This window comes from Eutrigla gurnardus (assembly GCF_963514095.1).
Source record: "Eutrigla gurnardus genome assembly, chromosome: 3".
Lineage (NCBI taxonomy): Eukaryota > Metazoa > Chordata > Actinopteri > Perciformes > Triglidae > Eutrigla > Eutrigla gurnardus.
In genome coordinates, this window is record NC_139917.1 from 1,728,194 (window position 1) to 1,754,057 (window position 25,864).

Here is a 25,864-nt window from a genome sequence, read left to right on the forward strand (position 1 = left end):
CTTCTTGTATGTCTCTTCTAGAAACATACTTTCATAGGAAAGCACATCCTGAATTTATCAAAATTGCCTGCTTATTTTACATTTTATCATTCACTTTGGTATTGTATTTCCTCTCTGCTGGCCAAACTATGTCATCACATCATGTCTGATTCATTCTAGCAGCACTTACCCTGTTAGATTCTTCAAAAATGCATGTTTTACATGTGCGTATATTGGCCAGTATATTCAGCACAAATTAGATGTGATTAGATGAAGCCAGACTGTCACTGATGTTTCACTGTCCACCTTGTGCCTGTACCAGAGGGTCAGTGCCGTATCGCTGAGCAGAGATTACATGATGGAGAATCTGAGAGAGACAGACGGAGCCGGATGGAGGTAGAAGGTGGAGAGATCGGGAGGAAGACACCACACATAGTGCTGCTGATGTCTGTTGTCTTCCTGCAGTCTTCATCGATCCACAGCTTCTTCACTGCACACCGAGCCAGGCCTCCAAAGGGGACAGTCCAGGACCAGGTCTAAGAGTCACTGAGGATTAAAGTCTTCATGAGGAAACATCCTCGGTTTGACATCTGACGAGAGAAAACCAAACAGAATCCTTTTTTTTGGTCTCTTCTTATTATCAATAACGTGTTCAAATGTGTTATACGATATGGACCTGAATGTGACTGAATTCAGATGAGCTGCTGGTCCCACCAGACCAGGTCATACCAGACCAGATCATACCACAGCAGGTCACACCAGACCAGGTCACACCAGACCAGACCAGATCCCACCAGACCAGATCCTACCAGACCAGGTCCCACCAGACCAGATCATACCAGACCAGGTCACACCAGACCAGGTCACACAAGACCCCTGGTGCAACACGGACCCCCTGCAGTTTGCGTATCGACCGGGCATTGGGGTGGATGACGCTGTCATCTATCTGTTGCACCGGTCCCTTTCACACCTGGAGAACACTGGGAGCACTGTGAGAGTCATGTTCTTTGACTTCTCCAGTGCTTTCAACACAATCCAACCATCACTGCTCAGGGGGAAGCTGGAGGGAGCTGGAGTCGACTGCCACATGGTTGCATGGACCACCAACTACCTGGTAGTCTGCAGCACTGGGGCTCCGCAGGGTACAGTGCTCTCTCCTTTCCTCTTCACGCTGTACACATCAGACTTCTGTTACAACACGGACAGCTGCCACCTCCAGAAGTTTTCCGATGATACAGCCATCGTTGGACGTGTGTCAGAGGGGAACGATCTGGAGTACAGGGAGGTCATCACCAACTTTGTCGCCTGGTGTGAACTGAACCACCTGCGCATCAACGCCAGCAAGACAAAGGAGGTGGTGATCGACTTCAGGAGGAAGGCTCTTCAGACTGCACCGTTGAACATCCAGGGTTTGGACATTGAGGTCGTGGAGGAGTACAAATACCTGGGTGTTTACATCAACAACAAACTGGACTGGTCACACAACACAGATGTCCTCTACAAGAAGGGCCAAAGTCGTCTCCATCTGCTGAGGAGACTGAGGGCCTTTGGCGTGTGCAGGACACTGCTAAAGACATTTTATGACTCTGTGGTGGCATCAGTGATCTTCTATGCTGTGGTTTGCTGGGGCTGTGGAAGCTCAGAGAGGGAGAGGAAGATACTTGACAGACTGGTCAGAAGGGCTGGCTCAGTCTTGGGGTGCAGTCGAATAGTCAAAAAATAAGGTCCTAACTCCTATTCCTATCTCCTATTCCTTGACCTCTGGGGAAAACGTCACGAGGTTAAGGAAAGGCGATAGGAGAACTCAAAAGGACTTAGGAATAGTCTACCGCGGTGCTCAGAGAATCCGACCGGACTTTCACTAAGCTACGTCATTATAACGCGGCCGCTGATGATTGACAGCTGATGATCGGCACCGGCGATTGACGTGCGTCTGCGCTGGAGAAACTACAATAATGGACTACAAAAAGCGCATCGTCCACTTCTCCACATGTTGATTTTATAAACAGCTGGTTCACTGACCGGCTTCAGGTCCAGCAGCTCCTCCTTTCTGTTTGACCGTTGTTTTATTTACTTTTCATTTGTGGTTTTAGTTTCGTTTTTGTCAAACATTTGTAACATGATTGAAATAAATAAAAAAAAAACATTCAATTATTATCACTGTCCACACACATTTATTATCACTATTCCAATGACTATATGTCTGCATGAAAGTCATTGTTAAATATGTAAATGCACATATCGTTTGTTTTCATTAACGGCCGAGGTGTGCGGCACTTTAAATGTTGCTCTCGCAAAGAATTGTGGGTCGGCGTAATCTCCTTTCCTATCGCATAGGAAGGTCCGTTGCATCCTATGCTAAAGGAGCTCTGAAAGGAAACATTGGAGCTCCTTTCCTTTGCATTTAGAGAATTCGAACAGCTCTTATCATGGCGGCCACTTGTTTACTTCCGGGTCACTTCTTCAGTTAGGAACCTTCCTAAGCAAAAAAGACTATTCGACTGCACCCTTGGACTGTCGTCTGGATCGAGAGGAGGATGTTGGCCAAGCTGACAATAATCATGGACAACCCCTCTCAACCCCTACATGAGACTGTGGGGGCCTTAAGCAGCTCCTTCAGCAGCAGACACCCATGGTGTAAAAAAGAACAATACAGCAGGTCGTTCATACCAACCGCTGTCAGACAACGCTGTGTACAACATCCACAACTCCTAATGTAGCACCTATAACCCGTTGTCTATATACCTTTTCACTATTTCACCTCTACTACCTCCATCTAGCACCTACTACTACAGCATCAATGCAATTATCATGTGCAATATTATATCTGTATACCATCCATCGTCTTCCGCTTATCCGGGGCCGGGTCGCGGAGGCAGCTGCCTGAGCAGGGACGCCCAGACTTCTCTCTCCCCGGACACTTCCCCTAGCTCCTCCGGGAGGACCCCAAGGCGTTCCCAGGCCAGCCGGGCGACATAGTCACTCCAGCGTGTCCTGGGTCTTCCTCGGGGTCTCCTCCCAGTGGGGCATGCCTGGAACACCTCCCGAGGGAGGCGTCCAGGGGGCATCCGGTACAGATGCCCGAGCCACCTCAACTGGCTCCTCTCGATGTGGAGGAGCAGTGGCTCTACTCTGAGCTCCTCCCGCGTGACGGAGCTCCTCACCCTATCTCTAAGGGAGCGCCCCGCCACCCTGCGGAGGAAGCTCATTTCGGCTGCTTGTATCCAGGATCTTATTCTTTCGGTCACGACCCAGAGTTCATGACCATAGGTGAGGGTAGGAACGTAGATTGACCAGTAAATCGAGAACCATGGCCTCAGATTTGGAGGTGCTGATCCTCATCCCAGCTGCTTCACACTCGGCTGCAAACCGCCCCAGGACATGCTGGAGGTGCTGGCTCGAAGGAGCCAACAAGACCACATCATCTGCAAAGAGCAGGGATGAAATCCAGTGGCTCCCGAACCAGATCCCCTCCGGCCCACGACTGCGCCTAGAAATCCTGTCCATAAAAATAATGAACAGAACCGGTTCTGTATACAATTTTTTTTATTCATATTTATATTCTACCCTACAGAGCCATATCTGTAACGTGCAATATTTCTCCACACTTTTTCATAGTATATAATGCAAATAACCTTCTGTATATAATGTACATAGCCCATAGTTTCTCTATATGTTTATTCATCTAAATCTTTTGTCTTTCGTCTGTCTAATTTTTTATATCAGTATTTATTGTTTTTATTGTGTCCTTTTTTATTGTTTGTACAGCTCTTGCTACTGTGACAAGTGAATTTCCCCGATGTGGGATCAATAAAGTCTATCAAACCAGATCACACCAAACCAGGTCCCACCAGGCCATGTCCCACCAGACCATGTCCCACCAGACCAGGTCACACAAGACTAGACCAGATCCCACCAGACCATGTCCCACCAGACCAGGTCACACCACGTCACCCAAAAACAAACAGTTCATAATTGTACTATGCAAAATGGAGACTGACACTGCGACCTCCTCACAGGCTTGCCAACAAAGCCCTGCAAAAATCCCCAAAACAAAAACAGCTCGTCCTAGGTCATCAAAAGTATGGGAATACTTCAATTTTAGTCCCAAACGCAAAGGCGTCGTTTTTTGCAGTCTTTGCCAAATGGAGTTGGCATACCACACCAGCACAACCGTCGGAATCTTTCTTTTTTTCCTTCTTTTCCACCGGTGTTTTATTTTCCTTGGTTGTTTTGGACCTCCTTGTTTCGGTTTTTAACGAGGAATTGGAAGCTTGTTGCTACTTCCCTCGCCTCCCCCGATAGTGGAACGACCCGAGGGGGGAGGGGCTCTGTGGGTGCACGAACACAGCCCTGCATGTTGATTGGACAGGATGATCCGGGCGCTGTCGATTTTTTGCAAAACAAACAGGCTCTACGTGCGGGCGCGCTTTTTTTTTTTCTAAAACCGGAGCATAGTGTCGATACTGACATCTGTTGATATCGACATCAGGAAGGAAGGAAAGCAGAAGATAAAGGAGGTCTATAACAAAGATCGTGCTGCTCATGTTTAAGTCATGCCAAGCTAACCTCGAGAACACCACTTACCGCCTTAAAACATGCAGCTATGGAGCCAAGCAAGCAAACCCGTGTCCGACACTCTTCATCCAGATTTCCTTCGCCCGCCTCGCCTCCCATCACAGCGCACATGCTTCCATTAGTGCTGTGTCAGTGCTCCCTTGCCGAGATGAAGGAGCAAATACCTCCCTCCATCTGGCACTCAGACAGAAAGGCCTTACGTAACCACGAGCTGAGGGCTCCGTGTCTTACCCAACATGCACTTGGGGATGGAAAGGGACTACAGGCTTATGAGGTCCCACGCGGGACAGGGCGTTACAGTGCAGACCAAACTGTAGCAAACAATGCGATGGGGAATTTGAGATGGGGTCAGGCGGTGTGGGTGTGGTCTAAAGATGGAACCACGTCAGGATTATATCGCACGTCACGATAAAATCACTCACGTTCATCCTGGTGAATTTCCATTATCGGGAAATCATTAGTATCGTCACATCATAGTAGGGCTGTGAAAAATAAATAATAATACAAATACATATATATACATTTTTTTAAATTAATCAATAAATTATTGTTTTGTATTGTATTGTTTTGTTAAATTGCGACCTATTTTTCAAAAATGTTGCCAATTTTTCAAAATGCATTTATTTATTTATGCATTGGGAATTTATGAAATTGTTTGAAATGTTTTGATTGTTTTGTGTCTCTTTGGGGTTGTTTTGTGTGTTTGTTTGGATGTAAAATGACCTGAACTGAACCCGTTTCTTCTGATTAAATAATTGTTTTTAAAAATGATTTCAGATAAACAAATGTTTTAGCGTCATTTAAGCTAAATTTGCTGATTATTGGGCTAATCACAGTTATATTGGCAGGATAATGATGACATGAAACCTCTCATGTCAAGTGTGGGCAGAGGAATGGGAGTTTGGCTGCTGCTGTAGGACCAGTTTGATGGCGTCAGTGTTCCCACAAGGAGAGGAGCTGGGTCTCAGGGAGGGCAGCAGAGGGGAGGGAGCTGACTCAAGCCTCCCCATCTCTGGCCTCCCATATCTTCCTCTGGGTTTGCACTCGTAAACAAACCCTCCTCATCCCTGCTATGAGTCAACAATATCAAAGAGAGCCTGCACAAGAGGAGAGATGCTGAGGGGAATGTAAAGAATCCTGCACATTCAAAGCTGCAATATTGGACTTGATAAAATGCAGTAATAAATTCTGTGACAATTCAAGGTAGGGGGGATAATGGGAATAAAACAGGAAGTCATTTGCTGTATTCATCACATCATATGCAGATAAGCAAACATTTTCATCAACATAAGCATCATCATTTGTCAAATACAAATGTGGGGAAAGGTACAATGTGGGGCTTTTGGTTTAAAGTGAACAACTAGTTTAGAAAATAAATATTCAACAATAAGAATGAATAGAAATAGATGAAGCTAACTAATGAGTTGACCCATGGCCGATTAAAACACTAATAAAGCAGCTTCACATTAGAAACCAGACACTGGACGTCCTGGACGTTTCTCTGGGTGGAAAACTGATGAAAACATTTGAGATGATGTAAGTACACAACTCAACACCATACACGACAAAGGTCTGGTTGTTTTTAGACATTTTATTATGGAAAAGTTACATGTTATAGCTTTAAGAGACAATTAACCTTCATAACGTTGTGAATGACTGAAGACGTCCCTCTTTAACTAAATTAATGAACAAATGGCGTGTATGAACACTGAGCTACTAATGAGGCAGCATGTGTTGTGTAGTCTCCTCACCCTGCTGAACCTAGGGCTCCCTCTCTGACGACACGTCGCCGTCGGCTCCACTGCTGGCGTTGGCGTCCTGGCGGGAACGCGCGGCGCCCTTCTCCCTGCTCGACTCCGACGGGCCTTTGGAGCGCGTCTTCTCTTTCCTCTGCTGCTGCTTCTCTTGCTTTGAGAGCTGAGGGAAGATGAGACGGAGGAAAGCTTGGTTCATACAAAACAACAACAACATTACGGTGTCTCTGGCATCCCGGCCTAAAACCGACATTCCCACAATGTATTTGATCAGATTACATTGTTCTTGACCTATCGCAAATTAGCTTCAAGCGAGTGTGGGGACGTCCAGGTAGTGAGGAGGTCTGGCTGGTGGACAGGTCAAAAGACTCTGTGGTTAGTGTCCCATTAGAACTTTCTGTAGTAGTTCAGTTTCCCAAACATGAATAAGTACTTTTGTTGCCTTTTTGGAATGTTCTGTTTAAATTTCAGAGATGCATCCCCTTTGGCTGAACTGGAACAGAATGTGTACCAGTCTGGGGTTGCTGGTGGCTCGGGGGTCTGAGGCGCTCATGAATGTGCTGCATGGTGAATTGCAGATTATGACCTTTGCTGTATGTTCAGCATTCAGAGAAAGGCACCAACATGCATTAAAATGAGTTTAATTAGTGAAAAAATGACCAGCCCTCCACATCTGACTCGTCCCTGCCGACGCACCACCACTTCTGCTCTCTCCTCATTTAGAGCTATTCTGGGATGTCATATGATCACTTCAATGAGTCTATTGTTGTGACTGCACGCACTGCCTCTCACACACTTCAGTAGTCACTACTCCCATCAAAGCTGCTCCTGCACGGTACATGGAACACACAGCAGTCATGCTGAAGTCAATGTGCTGCCTGTAAACACAGCTATACTGAAACTTTAATGGCTGCTGGGAAAATATTAATGAACTAAATGTCATCTTAAAAATCCAAAGCATTGCATAACACATGACATTATTCAAAGAGGACCAAAACAGTGAGTGATATTCCCATTTAAACCCATTAACATGCTGAAGTATCAAACCAGGCCTGCAGACCTTTTGAACAACGCTGTGAACAAAAATAAGTGTTCCTCTTTTTTTCCAGTAAACAATCAACATTTCAAACTCTCTTGTTAAAATACAAAAAGTAACCACCTGTCTAACAATGGCTCGCCCTGTGTTACCTTGAATTCTTGAAGAATAATGTATTTTCTTCCATCATGAAAGAAGAATCATTAACAGTCAAGTCTTGATGATTTGATGTTTAAAAACTATATCATAACATCTGTTCACAACCTGTCACAAAAAAGTCTCATTTATCCAGTCGTACACTCACTACTTCATACACATGCCTCTATGCCAAAGTAATACAATGTAAAACTCTTTGGACTGACATGGACCAGTAGTGTGTCTGCATAAGCATGAGGCTGTTTCTGCTCAAGTGTTTTAATAGTCAGGTTTTAGTGAGGATGCATTGTGAAGTAGTGAGTACTAGACTCTATAAATCACACTTTGATTATACTGCACCAGATGTGTTATGGTGTGTTCCCTCCAAACGCCAAGTGACCTTTTAGCACAGCACGCATTAAAAAGGTCAATGCTAAGACACGGATTCGCACCAAAAAAAGCAAATACGTGGGAGAAATATTTCAACTAGAGCTAGAAATTCAGGTGATGATGTGTCGAAAAAGCCTCACATCGTTGAGATTCTCCTCCTGTCGTCCCGGAGTGTGATCCAGAAACTCTGAGTTTGTTAACCCTGAGAAGAGGGGTATTCTGAGTTTTGTGGCGAGCGATCGCCGAGCAGTTTGGGATCGGGAACGTACTGCAGTCGGGGTGAGAGAGAAATCCGACCATCACCCGCTGCATTTACACCGATAATATTTCATCATTCGTGGCCGTAATAAACACTATTACTGCTTTGTACATGTTGTGGAAGTCCCAGACACACCGGGAAACTAAACGGCCTGCCGGAGTTCATAGCGGAGGGAATGTTCCCATTCATTGTCTATGTAAGAAGCCGTGTAATGCCAGCGTGGAGCGGCGAGTTTCCAGAGATGCCGCCGCCCGCAAGCTCTCGAAAATCTTTCAAACTGAGCGTTGTCGATCTAAAATAAAGACAGATTCAGCAACTGCATAGCTTATTTCTCATCTAAAATGTTTTCAGAAACACATTTCGCTGAACTGTTTTCGTAAAATAAGAGGGAGGTGGGAGGCTGCGAGGGGAGAACGATAGAGCTCGGAGGAGCACAGAGAGGAGGGGTGTGTGTGTGTGTGTGTGGGGGGTTCAAACCTTTCAAATCGTAGAATACAGATTTAAGTTGCATGAAAGTATCACTGTGTAAAGCCAGCCTAAGAGGGAGCAAGAGAAGAGAAATGCCAAAGCAAGTCTTATGCTTTATGCTTTATTTGTGGTTGCCATGTTCGCAACATAGTATTTTAATCTCTCAAGTACAACATACTGCGATACATCGAATATATACAAGGTACCGCCCACCCCTAACTCAAGGTAAAGCAGGGTGGGTAACTGATAAACAAAAGCGTTGTTTTAGGTAGCCCACAAAGTCAAGTTGATAGCATCCCGAGTCAACACGATCAGCTGACAGATCAGCTGATTCCCTTCCATGCATCCAATTGGCAAATCTCATGCAGAGCACCTACTCAAGCTTCTTTAGCCTGAAAAGATGTCTCATCTGCTGTATGTCTTAGTACAGCATGCCATGAAAAAGTCAAGTGTAATGGGCGCTGGATAAAAACCTGACCTGACATGAACAAACAAGACATCATTTCTATGTAAAATGGGCCCAAACAAAATGCAGAGTCAGCAGAAGGATCTCTGCTGTGGACCTGTCGTCCCATGAGAACATCCAAACAGCATGAATTTCATAGCTCTGGAAAACACCATTGTTTGCTGGCCGCTTGACCCTGCAGTGGACTAAATCCCTGATTCAAGGAAAGAATGGAACAGTGTCTGTTGCCATTGTTTCATCCCCCATCCCACACACACCCTACCCCCCATGCCAAGCTTAGCCTATTGGCTGGCCTTTTATCCCTCATGTTCAGGCTTGGCTTTGGCTCCTCAGCCCCCAGAGCAAAACATCCCACACAGACAAGATTAAAATTCTGAGGATTGCTTAATATCCCTCCTATGGGCCGGCGAGCCGAGCCCACCAAGGGGACAGCAGCCAAAGCGGCCTGTAGACAACGAATGAGGACGCTGGCCAGGATCCACGGAAGTGACCAGGATCCACCCTGGGGGACGGACATGTAACCTTCTTCTGGAGGAGAATGCTGGAGACGCGAATAGGCGAGGGGTGAGTGTTTAAAGTGGCCGACGATTTTTTGGCAAATAGCCACAACATCTGTGATGCTGCGCTGGCTAAAAACACCATCATGGACCGCAAGTTGCAGAGTATGTGCCATGCAGCCAAAACTAGCCAGACCACTGTCCATCATAGCTTTCGACATATTCCTAGCATTATCTCTTACCACAGCATGCACTTTGGTCTTGTCAATGCTCCAAGCCTGGAACATTTTTTCAAACGCATCCGAGATGGCAGCTGCGGAGTGTGAGCCCGTGAACTCTTGCGAGTGCAGCACTGCTTTTATCAGGTTGAAGTCCTTGTCAATCCACTGTGCCGTGAGGCTAAGCATGCTCACGGGGCTGACATCTGAACTCCATATATCAGTTGTAAAACTGATTGCAGCGGTGTCACGGGCCAGTAGCTCATGAATGTGTGTGGCCACAATGTTGTGGATTTCTGGGAGACAGACCTCGGCGAAGTGACGTCGGCTAGGCACCTTATAGCGTGGCTCCATAAACTGCATCAGACTCCGAAACCCCACGTCCTCTACTACGGAGAAAGGTTGGTCATCTAGAGCGATGAACTCCATCACCTTGTTTGTAATTTGTTTTGCTCTAGCGCTGTCTGGAGCCAGTTCTTTTACTCTCTCAAAGGCCGTGTCAATTAAAGTCTGAGTCTTGCCGGCGGTGGCTGTTTTCGCTTTCTTGGCAGCTTCATTTTTCCGTTCGTGGTCAGCTTGCAGGTAATCGTTGTACACCGCTGCGTGCCGGCTTTTCAAATGTCCAATTAAATTTGATGTGTTAAACGACTTTCTGCCGGTCCCACCTCTTGAAATATTAGTTTTACACGCATTGCAAACTGCATGACGGGGATCGTCCTCCGAGACAGTGTAATATTCCCACACGGTCGCCATCTACTTTTACCTGACTAAGAAAAGTGTGGCGCGGGCGCCCTCGTGTTGGCATAGTTATATGTTCCCCCCCCCAAAAAAAGGAAAAAAGAAACGTTCCTCCCGAGCACAGCGTTCATGCAACATTTAAATCAACATAAACATCGGCCACTGCCATCGGTGAATATCATCTTTTTTTGCCGATGGCCGATGGCAGTTAACGAGCCGAACATCGGCCGATGCCGATGGTCGGCCGATGCATCGGTGCATCCCTAACCCCAAGTGTGTGAAAGAGAGGTATCGCAGGTCCTTCCTTCCTGCTGCTGTCAGACTCTACAATAAGCACTGCTCCCAATAGACCTCATTCTGCACCCTACACTATATTGTAAATTGTATATAAAAACAAAATTCACTGCTGGTAATTTTTGTACAATATCATGTTTATATGTATATAACAAGTCTACTCTATTTCTATTCTATTTTTTACATTTTTTAACTTATATTGTTAATTTTTGCTATTATTATTACTATTGTGTTTCTTGTAACATACTGTCCCTTGGCTGCTGTGGCAAACACATTTCCCCGTTGAGGGACAATAAAGGAATTCTGATTCTGTTTGCCAAAAGTATTCACTCCATCCATCCATCCATCCATCCATCCATCCATCGTCTACCGCTTATCCTGTATTCAGATTCGCGGGGGGTCTGGAGCCGATCCCAGCTGAACCAGTCTATAACAGGGCTGACATATAGAGACAGACAACCATTCACACTCACATTCACACCTACGGGCAATTTAGAGTCATCAATCCTACATGTCTTTGGACTGTGGGAGGAAGTCGGAGAACCCAGAGAGAACCCACGCTTACACGGGGAGAACATGCAAACTCCACACACATCGAACCCGGGACCCTCTCGCTGTGAGGCAACAGCGCTACCCACTACACCACTGTGCAGCCCAAGTATTCACCCACCCATTCAAATAATTGAATTCAGGTGTTCCAATCACTTCCATGGCCACAGGTGTATAAAAGCAGCACCTAGGCATGCAGACTGTTTCTACAAACATTTGTGAAAGAATGGCTCGCTCTCAGGAGCTCAGTGAATTCCAGCGTGGTACTGTGATAGGATGCCACCTGTGCAACAAGTCCAGTCGTGAAATGTCCTCATTCCTAAATATTCCACATTCAACTGTCAGTGGGATTATAACAAAGTGGAAGTGATTGGGAACAAAAGCAACTCAGCCAAGAAGTGGTAGACCACGTAAAATGACGGAGCAGGATCAGCGGATGCTGAGGACCATAGTGGACAGAGGTCACCAACTTTCTGCAGAGTCAATCTCTACAGACCTCCAAACTTCAGGTGGCCTTCAGATTAGCTCAAGAACAATGTAGAGAGCTTCATGGGATGGGTTTCCATGGCGATCAGCTGCATCCAAGCCATACATCAGCAAGTGCAATGCTCCCAACTTTGTGGAACAGTTTGGGGATGGCCCCTTCCTGTTCCAACATGACTCCCCGATCAGAACCCGAGTGGGGTTCTGTTATTGGACTTCTGTGCTAGTCACGGTTTGTCCATAACGAACACCATGTTCAAGCATAAGGGTGTCCATCAGTGCACATGGCACCAGGACACTCTAGGCCGGAGGTCAATGATCGACTTCGTGGTTGTGTCATCTGACCTCCGGCCGTATGTCTTGGACACTCAGGTGAAGAGAGGGGCTGAGCTGTCAACTGATCACCACCTGGTGGTGAGTTGGATCCGCTGGCAGGGGAGGAAGCTGGACAGACTTGGCAGACCTAAACGTGTTGTGAGGGTCTGCTGGGAACGTCTGGTGGAACCCTCTGTCAGGGAGGTCTTCAACTCCCACCTCCGGGAGAGCTTTGACCAGATCCCGAGGGAGGCTGGGGACATTGAGTCCGAATGGACCTTGTTCTCTGCTTCCATTGTTGACGCGGCTGTTCGAAGCTGTGGCCATAAGGTCTCCGGTGCCTGTCGTGGTGGCAATCCCCGAACCCGGTGGTGGACACCGGAAGTAAGGGATGCTGTCAAGCTGAAGAAGGAGTCCTACCGAACCTGGTTGGCTCGGGGGACTCCTGAGGCAGCTGACGGGTACCGGCAGGCCAAGCGTGCTGCAGCGCGGGCGGTCGCTGAAGCAAAGGTTCGGGTCTGGGAAGAGTTCGGGGAGGCCATGGAGGAGGACTATCGGTCGGCCTCGAGGAAATTCTGGCAAACCATCCGGCGCCTTAGTAAGGGGAAGCAGCCCTCCACCAACACTGTTTACGGTGGAGGTGGGGAGCTGCTGACTTCGACTGGGGATATCGTCGGGCGGTGGAAGGAATACTTCGAGGATCTCCTCAATCCCACTGACACGTCTTCCATTGAGGAAGCAGAGGCTGGAGACTCGGAGGTTCATCCACCCATTACCCGGGCTGAAGTCACCGAGGTAGTTAAGAAGCTCCCCGGTGGCAAGGCACCGGGGGTGGATGAGATCCGCCCTGAGTACCTCAAGTCTCTGGATGTTGTGGGGCTGTCTTGGTTGACACGTCTCTGCAACATCGCGTGGCAGTCGGGGACAGTGCCTCTGGACTGGCAGACCGGGGTGGTGGTCCCTCTATTCAAAAAGGGGGACCGGAGGGTGTGTTCCAACTATCGGGGGATCACACTTCTCAGCTACCCCGGGAACGTCTATTTCAGGGTACTGGAGAGGAGAATTCGGCCGTTAGTCGAACCTCGGATTCAGGAGGAACAATGCGGTTTTCGTCCTGTCCGTGGAACACTGGACCAGCTCTATACCCTCCGCAGGGTGCTCGAGGGTTCATGGGAGTTTGCCCAACCAGTCCACATGTGTTTTGTGGACTTGGAGAAGGCATTCGACCGTGTCCCTCGTGGCATTCTGTGGGAGGTACTTCGGGAGTACGGGGTCGGGGGCCCTCTGCTAAGGGCTGTTCGGTCCCTGTATGACCGGGGCAGGAGCTTGGTTCGCATTGCCGGCAGTAAGTCAGACCTTTTCCAGGTGCATGTTGGACTCCGGCAGGGCTGCCCTTTGTCACCGGTTCTGTTCATTATTTTTATGGACAGGATTTCTAGGCGCAGCCGTGGGCCGGAGGGGATCTGGTTCGGGAGCCACTGGATTTCATCCCTGCTTTTTGCGGGCGATGTTGTCTTGTTGGCTCCTTCGAGCCAGGACCTCCAGCATGCCCTGGGGCGGTTTGCAGTCGAGTGTGAAGCAGCCGGGATGAGGATTAGCACCTCCAAATCTGAGGCCATGGTTCTCAACCGGAAAAAGGTGGCTTGCTCCCTTCCAGGTCGGGGGGGAGTTCCTGCCTCAAGTGGAGGAGTTTAAGTATCTTGGGGTCTTGTTCACGAGTGAGGGAAGGATCGAACGTGAGATTGACAGGCGGATCGGTGCAGCGGCTGCAGTAATGCGGTCGTTGTATCGGTCCGTCGTGGTGAAGAGAGAGCTGAGCCGAAAGGCGAAGCTCTCAATTTACCTGTCAATCTACGTTCCTACCTATGGTCATGAACTTTGGGTCATGACCGAAAGAATAAGATCCCAGATACAAGCGGCCGAAATGAGCTTCCTCCGCAGGGTGGCGGGGCGCTCCCTTAGAGATAGGGTGAGGAGCTCCGTCACACGGGAGGATCTCGGAGTAGAGGCGCTGCTCCTCCACATCGAGAGGAGCCAGTTGAGGTGGCTCGGGCATCTGTATTGGATGCCCCCTGGACGCCTCCCTCGGGAGGTGTTCCAGGCATGCCCCACTGGGAGGAGACCCCGAGGAAGACCCAGGACACACTGGAGTGACTATGTCACCCAGCTGGCCTGGGAACGCCTTGGGGTCCTCCCGGAGGAGCTGGGGGAAGTGTCCGGGGAGAGGGAAGTCTGGGCGTCCCTGCTCAGGCAGCTGCCCCCGCGACCCGGTCCCGGATAAGCGGAAGAAAATGGATGGATGGATGGATGGTGGCTGCACCCAGCCATCCCTCCCTCTCTCTCTCCCTCTCTTGCTACTCCATCTTGCACACACACACACACACACACACACACACACACGCACGCACGCGCACGCACACCACGTTTGTCTCTCCCTTTGTTTAGCTTAGCTTTGTGTGTTAGGTAGTTAGGTAATAAGGCTTTGTTAATTGCAGTGTTATTGATTGTGATCATTATTACTGATTTTAATAAATCTTGTTATATTATAACTAGCGGTCTCTCGTGCTTGTTGTGTACACAGTATGTCACTGGATAACAGCAGGTTGGGAAGGCTAGTGCTTGAATTTCCCGCCTTTTTAATTCTTCAATTGTTTCATACTTCTATGCCAATGATCACGATGATTGGCATGTGAGTATAAAACCTTTATATTGAGACTGTATACAGTTTTTGGTTATCTTTTCCCTGATCCCAGGGTGGTGCCCCGTTTATTCATGATTATATCATGATAAGATATTAAATATAATTATTAATATCGATAATCATATTGACATTAATAATTAGCTGTTGATAACCAAATCTGCTCATGCTACATCCCCAACACACATAAACGGAAGCTTTTGACACATGAATTCTGATGAACAATAACATTTTCTGAATCACAATCTCACTCTCAGAAATAGCGACACACACACACGGAGATAACCGCCGGGAGCACTCGGTGAAGTGAAACAAAGATATGGATGGAGCTCTAGAAGCGATGACGTCATGACAAGATGCATTCATGCTGCTTACTGCTAGCTAGATCGACCCACGTCTCCATCAGCTGATTCATCTGGAACGAGACCAACAGCAGAATGTACGTGAGAATGTGAAAGTAGAGCTGATGGTGAGATGAGGAGGACGTAGCCATGGCAACGGGGACACAGCGTCCCCAGGAGAAGGCAATGTGGTTGTTTTACTTTCTTAATTATTACTCATCTAGAAAGCTTTCAGCTGTTCAATTGTTCAATTCAACATATTTATGGTAATGTTTTTGGAACGCCCTCTAGTGAACAGGAAGTTAAACAACCACATTGGTGATAATGGCATCGGCAATGTATACGCATGTGTAGTGTAGTTAATATTAATCATAGGCTGAATTTGAGCATAAAATATTTCAATATAATTTGAATATTGAAAAAAATATGGAATTCAATTTGAATAGTATTAAAGAGGAAAACTGACAGCTCTAATGGTTATTGATAAGTAGTGCTCTGATGTAAGGTAATACAAAGAAGCTTAGACTAAAAATGTATTTTGGCACAAAAGAAACTATGAAACTAATAACAGAAGGTAAAAACGTGTTGTTTTGGCTTCCCAAGGTCAAGACTTCTTGGGACACGTACAAATTATACAAATAGGTTAAGATGCGCATATTTATTTACCATAACTGTTCCATCATTATCGACACAGGGCAACAGTAACATTTCATCTGTGTTTCAGTCTCCACAAACTGAGAAACATAAGAGGAGCTGCTGAACGTCCCAAGATGTTCACAAACTGCGTCTTGTTAATCAGAGCTTCTGTTCAGCATATAATTGCCTGTTATCGATACTAATATCATTTCCAGTGAAGTTTGTGTATTTGGTTCATTTATAAAACGTAAAATGTACTGCTTAGGTTCAACTTAACCAATTTTTAGGAGTTGTTTTTAACAAAATAATTTGGGCTCTGATATGATTTCATGTTTCATGCAGTTAAACATGAGGTGAGTGTTGGTGGAAAATAAACCACAACGTTTGTAGTATCCATGTTTCTTACTCAAATCATTCTCATTAAAAGCTGCTCTGCCTGGAACATGAGGAGCAAGAGTCGCTGCACACAACTGGAGAGTAAATGTCACCACCCAGTGGTTCACAATGACAGCAGAACAGCTTTGTCTCAAGGAAGAACCAAAGTTCATTTTAGCTATTCACTCTAACAGGTCACTCTCTGTAAAAATGTACCTCACAAAACAATCTTAGTTCAGGGTCAGTGTGTCAGATTTGTTCTGAGCTCTAAATTATAACTCTTGCCACTGACCAATCTCCATGACAACTGAGGAAATGCAACCCACTGATGTGAGACTACAGTAAATACAGTCGAAAGCTCCAGTAAAGAGTCAATCTCTAGAAGCAGATTCTACGTAGATCCACAAAGCACCTGGGCGTTACATGCGGGATATTTCCGTGAGGCAATAGTTATATTGTGTCACAGATGAGACATCTTTCTAGTGAAAAAACAAATCATAAGGTCTGCCTGCGTGAAAAAAGGATGAATAAACTGTAAAAAAAATAATAATAATAATCCTATAACTTATTGTGAGGGGCTGCACAGTGGTCTAGTGGATAACACGTCGCCTCACAGCAAGAGGGTTCAAGTTCCGGTTTCGTCCGTGTGGAGTTTACATGTTCTCCCTGTGTCAGAATGGGTTCTCTCCGGGTTCTTCGGGTTCCTCCCACAGTCCAAAGACATGCAGGATGGACCTGTCTGTCTCTACATGTCAGCCCTGTGATAGACTGGTTACCCGTCTGTCTCTACATGTCAGCCCTGTGATAGACTGGTTACCCGTCTGTCTCTACATGTCAGCCCTGTGATAGACTGGTTACCCGTCTGTCTCTACATGTCAGCCCTGTGATAGACTGGTTACCTGTCTGTCTCTACATGTCGGCCCTGTGATAGACTGGTTACCTGTCTGTCTCTACATATCAGCCCTGTGATAGACTGGTTACCTGTCTGTCTCTACATGTCAGCCCTGTGATAGACTGGTTACCTGTCCAGGGTTAACCCCGCCTTCACCTAATGTCAGCTGGGATCGGCTCCAGCCCCCTGCGACCCCGAATAGAGGATAAGCGGTAGACGATGGATTGATGGACTTATTGTGAGTGATAAGTGGATCTTGAGTTAAGGTTTGTTTGTCCAAAGTTTGATGCTAGTAACCTACCTGTCTGGGGTCTGCGGGTCCAGTAGGTGACGACAGTTCAATGGTAACAGGTCCGTCGTTTTGAATGTGGACCTGCATGCGGGCCCCAAACTTTCCATCTAAAAACACAAGACGAAACTGAGTGAGACTGGAAGGCAAGGCAACTTTATTTGTATAGCACATTTCATACACAAGGAAGTGCTTCACATCATAAAAATGTCATGTCAAGTGAAAAAATAGAAGGATTAAAAGAAATTAAAGGCAAAATTAAAATGCATAGAAAAACCCTCATTAAAACCAGCCAATAATAAAATAAAGTTTAAAATTTAATAATAATAAAATAAAATAAAAATAAATCATTAAAAACAAGAATATCAAGGAATAGAAAATACAGTGCAGCATAAGAAGTTCACAGATAGGGCCCTAGTTTAGTAGACCAGGCGCGCCAGCTTTCAGCGCACCTGCGCCGCGCCGACGGGGTGTGTCCGTCTGGACTTTGCAAGTTTCGTGCACCGCGCAGGCTCGCGCAGGCACACCTCCCGTCTCGCCCACCGGCGCAAGTGGGAAAGAGGGAGGAGAAGAAGGCGTGAGTGGGAGACGAGGAGGAGACGAGGCGTGGACTGGGATATATACAGCCGATTCAGATCTTCACCAATCAAATGAGCTCCTCTCCTCACCTTTAATGCGTTAGGGGAGGTTCAGTGCAAGTTCCGTCATTTGACAACCCGATGACAGAAGCAGCGCCGCCGCTCCCACCACGCTCATCACGCGCTGTGCGTGCGTATCATAATAATAACAATGCCCATATTATAAAAAACAGGAGAGAGAGAGGGAGATGTTGTGAGATGTCTGAGTTTCCGTTACGCGTGCCATCCGCCTTTGATCTGACGTCAGATGTGACGGGACAATCTATATAGATATAAATTCACGTGTTGATTCAGTTAGTTGCATTAAATAGTGTTTGTTGTGATTATTTATTGCATTTAAATGTGCCTGGAACTGTGGAAACCTGCCTGTGAGGTCTCGGTGACGTGTGCGCACTGCGCACAGTCAGCCAAACTTCCACTCCGCCAGCTGTGATTCGCATTGAATGAATGGACTTTATTTGCGCCTTGCGCCGAAAGTAGACCAGGTTGGAGCTGGCGAGCTTTCAGCGCAGTCTCTGACATTTGTAGCAGACCTGCAGTTTTCTGGAAGTTTGTTCCAGATATGTGGTGCGTAAAAACTGAAGGCTGCCTCTCCATGTTTGGTTCCGACTCTGGGGACACAGAGCAGACCTGTTCCAGATGATCTGAGAGGTCTGGATGGTTCGTAGCTAAGCAGAAGATCAGAAATGTATTTTGGTCCTAAACCATTCAGTGCTTTGTAAACCAGCCAAAGTAACGCGTTAGAGTACTCTAATTACTTTTGTCGTGTAACGTAACGCTTTAGTTTCGTGCGTCAAGCAATCAGTAACTTCGTTATTATTTTTATTTTTTTTAAAGTAATCCGTTATTTAAAGAATTTCTCCGGATACGGAAAGGAAAATCCCGACTGCAGCCTGCTTTTTGTCAGACAGTAGTGTGCCACCTGCGGATGTGTCAGCGGAGGCGCAGCGCTGTGATGCGTCTGTGCCCTGCTGCTGACCTATGTTACCTGTGTCAGCGCTTCAATACCCCACCACCCTCCAGCGCACCCGTGGAGTCTCGTTCTTACTCCCAGGAGATATCGACTGTCGGACAGACGTTTTGAAAATCTTCTTCTGCTACGTTTTAATCACTACTTTGAAGAGTAAATGTAAGTGGACGATGGTAAAGTGAATTTAGGCCTGTGACACTTGAATAGTATTTTAGTTGGGCTATTAGGCTATTTGTCATTTGCCTGTGTGCCAGTGAGCGATTTTATTCGGCCCGTTATCATTTTTGTTCGACATAGATCCAGCTGTTAACATTTCTGTTAGATCGTTGACTGGTCGTTCATTTCTAAATGGATCTGAATCTGCTACCTGTTTACCTCAGATTGTGTTTACAAGTAAGTGTCTAAATTGTTCTTTTTCAAGAGAGGCTTGATAACAGCAGTTTTCAAGGCCTGTGGCAAGACACCTTACAGAAGAGACGTGTTTACAATCTGTAAAAGATCTGGGGTCATGCAGTTTGATGCATTTTTGAAAAGGCTTGTTGGCAGAATATCAAGGCAGCAGGAGGAGGATTTCAGATGTTGTATGATGTCCTCCAAGGTTTTATGGTTAATCACATGAAATTATGCCATGGTTTCTGAATTGACCTTGAGTGGAAACATGGACACATGTCCTCCACCTGATGTGGAGGCGCTGACTGCTTGCCTAATTTTCTGGATTTTTTCTGTGAAGAAGGAGGCAAAGTCATTGCAGGCCCTGGTGGAAAGCAGTTCAGGGGCTACTAACACAGGAGGGTTTGTTAGCCTGTCGACAGTAGCAAACAAGGTCTGTGCGTTATTGTTGTTTTTGGCAATAATGTCCGAGAAGAAGGATTGTCTTGCTTTTCTCAGTTCCAGGTTGTAGATTCTAAGTCTTTCTTTATAGATATCATAGTGAACCTGGAGATTTGTTTTACGCCACCTACGTTCAGCTTTCCAACACTCTCTTTTTTCTGTTCTTACCAACGTGGCATTTCTCCATGGAGACCTTTTTTTTTTGCCAGGGACCAGTTTCAGCTTAGTGGGCGCAATGGCATCAATAATATTTGTAATTTTCACATTGAAATTGTCAACAAGCTCATTTACTGAGACCCAAGGGAGGGAGGGTGTTTTCTGTGATATACCGTTTTTTTTATTACTTTTCTTTTAACATTTGTCTGCACAGAGATAGCACTCTCAAAGAAAACACAGGAATGATCAGAAAGAGCAACGTCAGTCACAACAACCTTTGAAATGCTAACACCCTTGGACATGATCAGGTCCAGGGTGTGACCTTTGTTATGAGTGGGCTCTGTCACATGCTGAATCAGTCCATAGTTATCAATGACACAACACAGTTCTTTAGTCCCCCTGTCATGGAGTTTGTCAACATGAATGTTAAAATCACCAACAATAACCACACAGTCAAAGTCAATACAGATTATAGACAGTAGTTCAGAAAAATCATCAAAAAAGGTTGCACAGTATTTAGGTGGCCTGTATACATTTAGGAACATAACGTGGGAAGAAGAATTCAACTGAAGAGCCACGTATTCAAAGGATGCAAAGTTTCTATAAGATATCTGCTTGCATTGGAGGGAATCATTAAACAAAACAGCCACTCCCCCTCCTTTCTTATGCACTCTAGCTTAACTCATAACTGAAGTTGGGAGGAGCTGATTCAATAAGAACAGCAGCACTGTTATTTTGATCTAACCAGGTTTCAGTTAAGAACAAACAATCAAGATTGTGCTTGGTAATAAAATCATTGATTAAAAATGTTTTTCATGCCAGAGACCTGACATTTAATAAAGCTAGCTTTAGTGTGTTAAAATCATTAGCTTCCCAATGTTTTGGGACTGGCTGTGATTGATGAGGAATGGATGCTAGATTTGATACATTTGCAGAATAGGTTGGGTGCTTCTTGCTTAGACTTTTTCAAGAAAAAGTTGAAGTTGTCCATAAAATGAACCGAACGGACGGCACATGCAGTTGAAAGCCATGTGTTGAGACTCAAAAGTCTCGAGAATTTTATCGACTCCTTTTCCAACTGGAAATCAAAAGACGTAACATGAAGTTTCATTGATTAGCATCACTGCCACAGTTAGCCTATAGTACCAAATCTAAGCATCCAAAACAGGTGACAACCTCCGGTTCTGAAAAGTGAAGCCAATACTGAAGTACCTTGAACTTGCATTCTGTCTGGTAGCCATCAGGGGGCGACTCCTCTGGTTGGAAAAAGAAGTCTGATTGTATATAAGTCTATGAGGAAATTAGCCTATATCTCTCAACTGATTTATCATCTGAACATTGTAATAGGGTTGCACGGTATACCGGTACTAATATGGTACCGGGGTACTGAGGCATTTAAAACGGTACTATATTGCATTTGGACGGGACCGGTACTTGCAGCGCCGCCGGCAGCGCCCGCAACAGCGCGGCGAACTCGCCGCGTGACGTCACCGCGTTGTAACTACAGCTGAGAGGACGAGGAGCGAGCCGCAGCTTGGAGAGATAAAAAGAAAAAGCAAGCAAGCCGAGGAAACCGCTAGCAAGTTAGCGAGCAGCGTGGACTGGGGCAACAAACGGAGCAGGAGGAAGCTTGGAGAGAGAGAGCGCACGAGCGAGAGAGCACCAGAGAACGCGAGCGAGAGAAGCACGGAGAGGAGACTGGCTGCTGCAACCTTCACCACGCCGCAACTTGTGGACAAACCAGCGCCGCAAAGTGCGATATAGCCGTACTTTAGCTTAAAACAAATGCGCAAAGCGAGGCAGTTAACGCCGACGCACCACTGTGTAAACGGTGTTTAAAACATGCATGGCTAACGGCGGAAACACCTCCGACTAGACAAACACTTAAAGGACAAGCCCCCAGACCTGCACACTGAACTCAGGGAACGACAGGTCATTTACTCAGGAAGAAAAGCCACATTTAGTGCTAAAAGCAAGCGCCACCCTCCTTCACTCTTAACAAAAGTAGCTCTGGAAGAAAAAAAATAGAGCTGGTTTATTTATATTATTATATTTTATATTATATTTTCACATTTTTTAAATTGCGTGCATTAGAAAAGCTTGTCTTTGTGGTATTTTATTTTATTTGCTGATTAATATGTTATTGTTCTAAGATTTTCTATTAAAATAAAGTCAGACATTTTTTACGTTCACTTTTTATTTGAAAAAGTATCGAAAAGTATCGATAAGTACTAGGGGTGTAACGGTACACAAAAATCTCGGTTCGGTACGTACCTCGGTTTTGAGGTCACGGTTCGGTTCATTTTCGGTACAGTAAGAAAACAAAATGCAAAATATAAATGTGCTAGTTGTTTATTACTTTTGTGCTTTTAACAGTAGGAACATGCACTGGAGCTAGAATGCTGCTCAAAAATATAAATACAAGTATTTAAAATATTTATTTAAAAAATACTGTTAAAGACTGTTTCTTTAAAAAATATATTTTCTCCATCTGATGTGCAAAATTGAACAGTTGCAACACTAAATAGTTTCAAGTTGTTGCTCAGATTAAATAACATGAATAAGGCTCAGACTGTTTTTTTAAAAACAAATCTTTTCTCCATCTGATGTGCAAAATTGAACAGGGCAGGGAGAGGCTGTTTAAATGCGGTGGGGAGCTGTGTTTGCACTAACGTTGCGCTCGTCTTTCTCCTCGTTGTAGCGATGTTCACGTGGGGGTGGTGCCGTTTCAAATGCGTCAACAGGTTTGACGTGTTGCCAGAAACATACCCGACCTCACATGAACAATGTCGGCAAACCGCTTTGCCGAAGTGTTCCCAAACGGGAGACCTTAATGTCGCGGGAAGGTCCTCCAACTCTGGCTTGTTGCCAACGCTAGCGGCATTAGCCATGACGTCCGCTACTACTGCTGTTTATTGTGTCGCGGTGTGCGCAACTGCGCATGTGCGGCTGCAGCATGCTCCACAAATGCGGTCCTCTACTTAATATGTCCGTATGGAAACTCGTTCGGTACGCCTCCGTTCCGAACCGAGCACCCCGTACCGAAACGGTTCAATACAAATACATGTACCGTTACACCCCTAATAAGTACCGAAACACATGTTGGTACCGGTACCGGTACCAAAATGTTGGTATCGTGACAACACTACATTGTAAACATGAGTTTATGGTCTCAATCTCTAGTTTCTCTAGATTCATTTAGTACATTATGGTATATTTAGAGTCAAATAGACCAGAAAGCAGTGAAGGTTTTAGGGCGGGGCTACCTTGTGATTGACAGGACATTGCCACGGCCTCGCTAGCGTCGCTACCAAAGCAGTTAGCTACTAAGATCCCTTTAACACTTAGCTGTAAAGTTGACCTTGAATTATGAAGCTAACTTTGTTAACAGCTTCACACCAGAACAGAATCCAGATGGATCCAGATCCAGTAAGGTTGCTGCTCTGGCACTTTTATTCATCAGAGCCACCCATCCCTCCTCTACAGTCCAAATATGGTCACTTCATTCATTCACGGATTCCAAAAGTCCAAGATGGCGATGGCCAAACTGTCGACATTGAAGCTTCAAAACCATAGTCCACAAACCAACATGTCGCTTAATGATGACTATGTCCACTTCTTATATGCAGTCTATGATCCCAAATGACATCACATTCATTAAAAGTAAACACCATTTGTTTAGCATTGACGACGACAAGTCAACGTTTCTTGGGGATGGAGGATAACCATTGAGACTTTTGGGACAAAAGACGAAGGTGCTTCAGGAGGACAGGAAGTTTCAACTTAAAATGTTCTCCTTCCACTGGGTCCGCAAGATTAATGACACCATCTGCAAAAGGAAGCAGCGGTGGAAAAGCACTGCATCATCACATTTCCTCTCTGGAGGGGGGGGGGGGCTAATTAGGAAGCCTCCCTTGCTAGGACAAGGTGTTCTCTGCACCTGCTCCCTGGCGAGCTGACCCAGTTCACTGCCACCATCACCAGCAGCATGGCATCACAGCACAGATAATCCACCGCTCCCTCCACAATGCTTTATAACCCCACACTGAGCTGGGAATACAGCCTATTAAACAGCAGGGGGACGGGGCACTGGTCCAAATGTATAAGCAAGTAGCAATAACAGCGACCCTCGACACTTTGGTTTTTAATAAGCTCAGAAACAAAAAGCTGTAAACAACCCAGAGTTGTTTATTAGCCATGTTGTCCTCCAACCACCGAGGACCCGACTAACACTGGCCTCCGCACTTTTTACAACAACCCTTAAAAGTATTACTGGAGCAGGTTATGTTCGAGATACAAAAGCACCGCCTACTGGCCAATCAAAGCTTGATGTGACATCATTTTACACAAACACTAACAAGGTACAGTCATAATCCAGGCTAAAAGAAACAGTTTAAACTGCCAAACACAGAAAGGACAGCTGGTAATATGAAGTGTGTGAATGCGTAAATAGACTTATAATATCATTGACCCATCTAGAGCTCCATAGATCTTACTATAATTAGCTACATGTGTGTATTATATTACATTTATGTGTTGCTCAGACTGCATGCAAAATGTTTTGAGAGTGTGCGAGTTCAAATTTGGCATCGCATTGACCATTATGCCATTTTGGTGTCCCGCCGGCACGGCATTAGCCATTGTGGTTGAGCAGTGTTTCCACTTGGTACATTTTGTGGCCCACCACCGCTTCAGAATTGTATGAAATATTATGAAGTTGCAATTACACGATAATGCAAGGGCTTTTAATTTGACATGACGACACATCAGCAGAGCTCTAGAGTCTTTGGGGGACACGCCCCCGAGGAGAGACAGCAAGAGAGTTAACAGCGAGAAAAAGCTACATTTAACAAGCTCACATGGGTCATTCCATGTCATTTCATCAAATTTCTGAAAATCTTCCCACCGGACCATCACAGAATTTCTTGTAAAAATTCTAGTACAAAGACACACTTGTTAATAGGAAAAATCAAAATATTAGGTCTCTACTGTTTTCGGTTTTTGGCATCATACTCTGAAAAGCCATTTTTAAACCGCAATATCTGGAAAACTATCTCACCTGTGGCCTTCAAATTTTCTACAGTGTATATCTGTTACCAATAGCCTCCAGGCATGGAATATAAGGGGTGTTGCTCAATGATAACCTAGTATTGTAGGTACTTAAACTTCTCCAAAAATGTGGCTTGTCGAAATGAAGTAGCAAATTTGAATAGTGGCTGAGCTCCCATTTTTACAGATAAAAGACTTCTATCACTTCTGCCTCCATCTCTGGTGTTAGCTTAAACATTCTGCAAAATATGGTCTCTCTTGGATCATTAGTTTCATTTTTGTCGCAGTGATTTTTTTAAATCCTGATATTGGTGGGATTGTTGTGGCCGTTTTTGGTAATGCATGTCCTAATAGCCTACTAGTAAACATCACAGCAGGGCAATTCAATTGTGTTTTTTACCATTTGACTTACATGTGACTAAATGCTACTGATAAATTTAGCCTTACGGAAACAATGTAGCACAGTTGTAGTTACAGAGGCAATAAGTCCTTGAATGTGAGTTGAACATGCTGAAAGCAGCTTTTAATGTCTTAAACCATGAACAAACATATGATACCATAATATTGAAGACTGTACATTTTATCATACTTTAAGTATATACACAAAGATTACACAGCCAAATCAAATAAAAATCTTAATTTGAGAAAAGTCTCCAAAGTTTGATATTGAATAACAGTTTGTCTCTATGCTTACTATGAGACAATATGTGAGTTATGATCAGAAATGGTGGATAGGAAGTATCAGAGATGTTTCAGATGAAGATGAACTGGTTCAGTTCATGCACCCACATGGCCCTGCCAAGAGTTTCTACTGGCCAAGAAGAGAAGAC

The 25,864-nt window shown here is 45.4% G+C and overlaps 1 protein-coding gene across 2 annotated transcripts in view; it reads right to left on the reverse strand.

The window, feature by feature from the left end:
• Positions 1-425: 425 nt before the first annotated feature.
• dtd1 (D-aminoacyl-tRNA deacylase 1) overlaps positions 426-25,864 on the reverse strand; it is a 31,243-nt gene continuing 5,804 nt past the window's right edge. The window contains exons 4-6 of one of the 2 annotated variants that reach the window (XM_084005002.1): positions 17,403-17,500; positions 6,309-6,474; positions 426-569 (exon numbers count right to left, since the gene is read on the reverse strand). In XM_084005002.1, coding sequence (XP_083861128.1) covers positions 6,319-6,474; positions 17,403-17,500 — 254 coding nt within the window. In that variant the 3' untranslated portion in view covers positions 426-569; positions 6,309-6,318. Of the gene's footprint in view, positions 570-6,133; positions 6,475-17,402; positions 17,501-25,864 lie in introns of those variants that run through there. The other variant, XM_084005003.1, reaches the window with a different exon arrangement.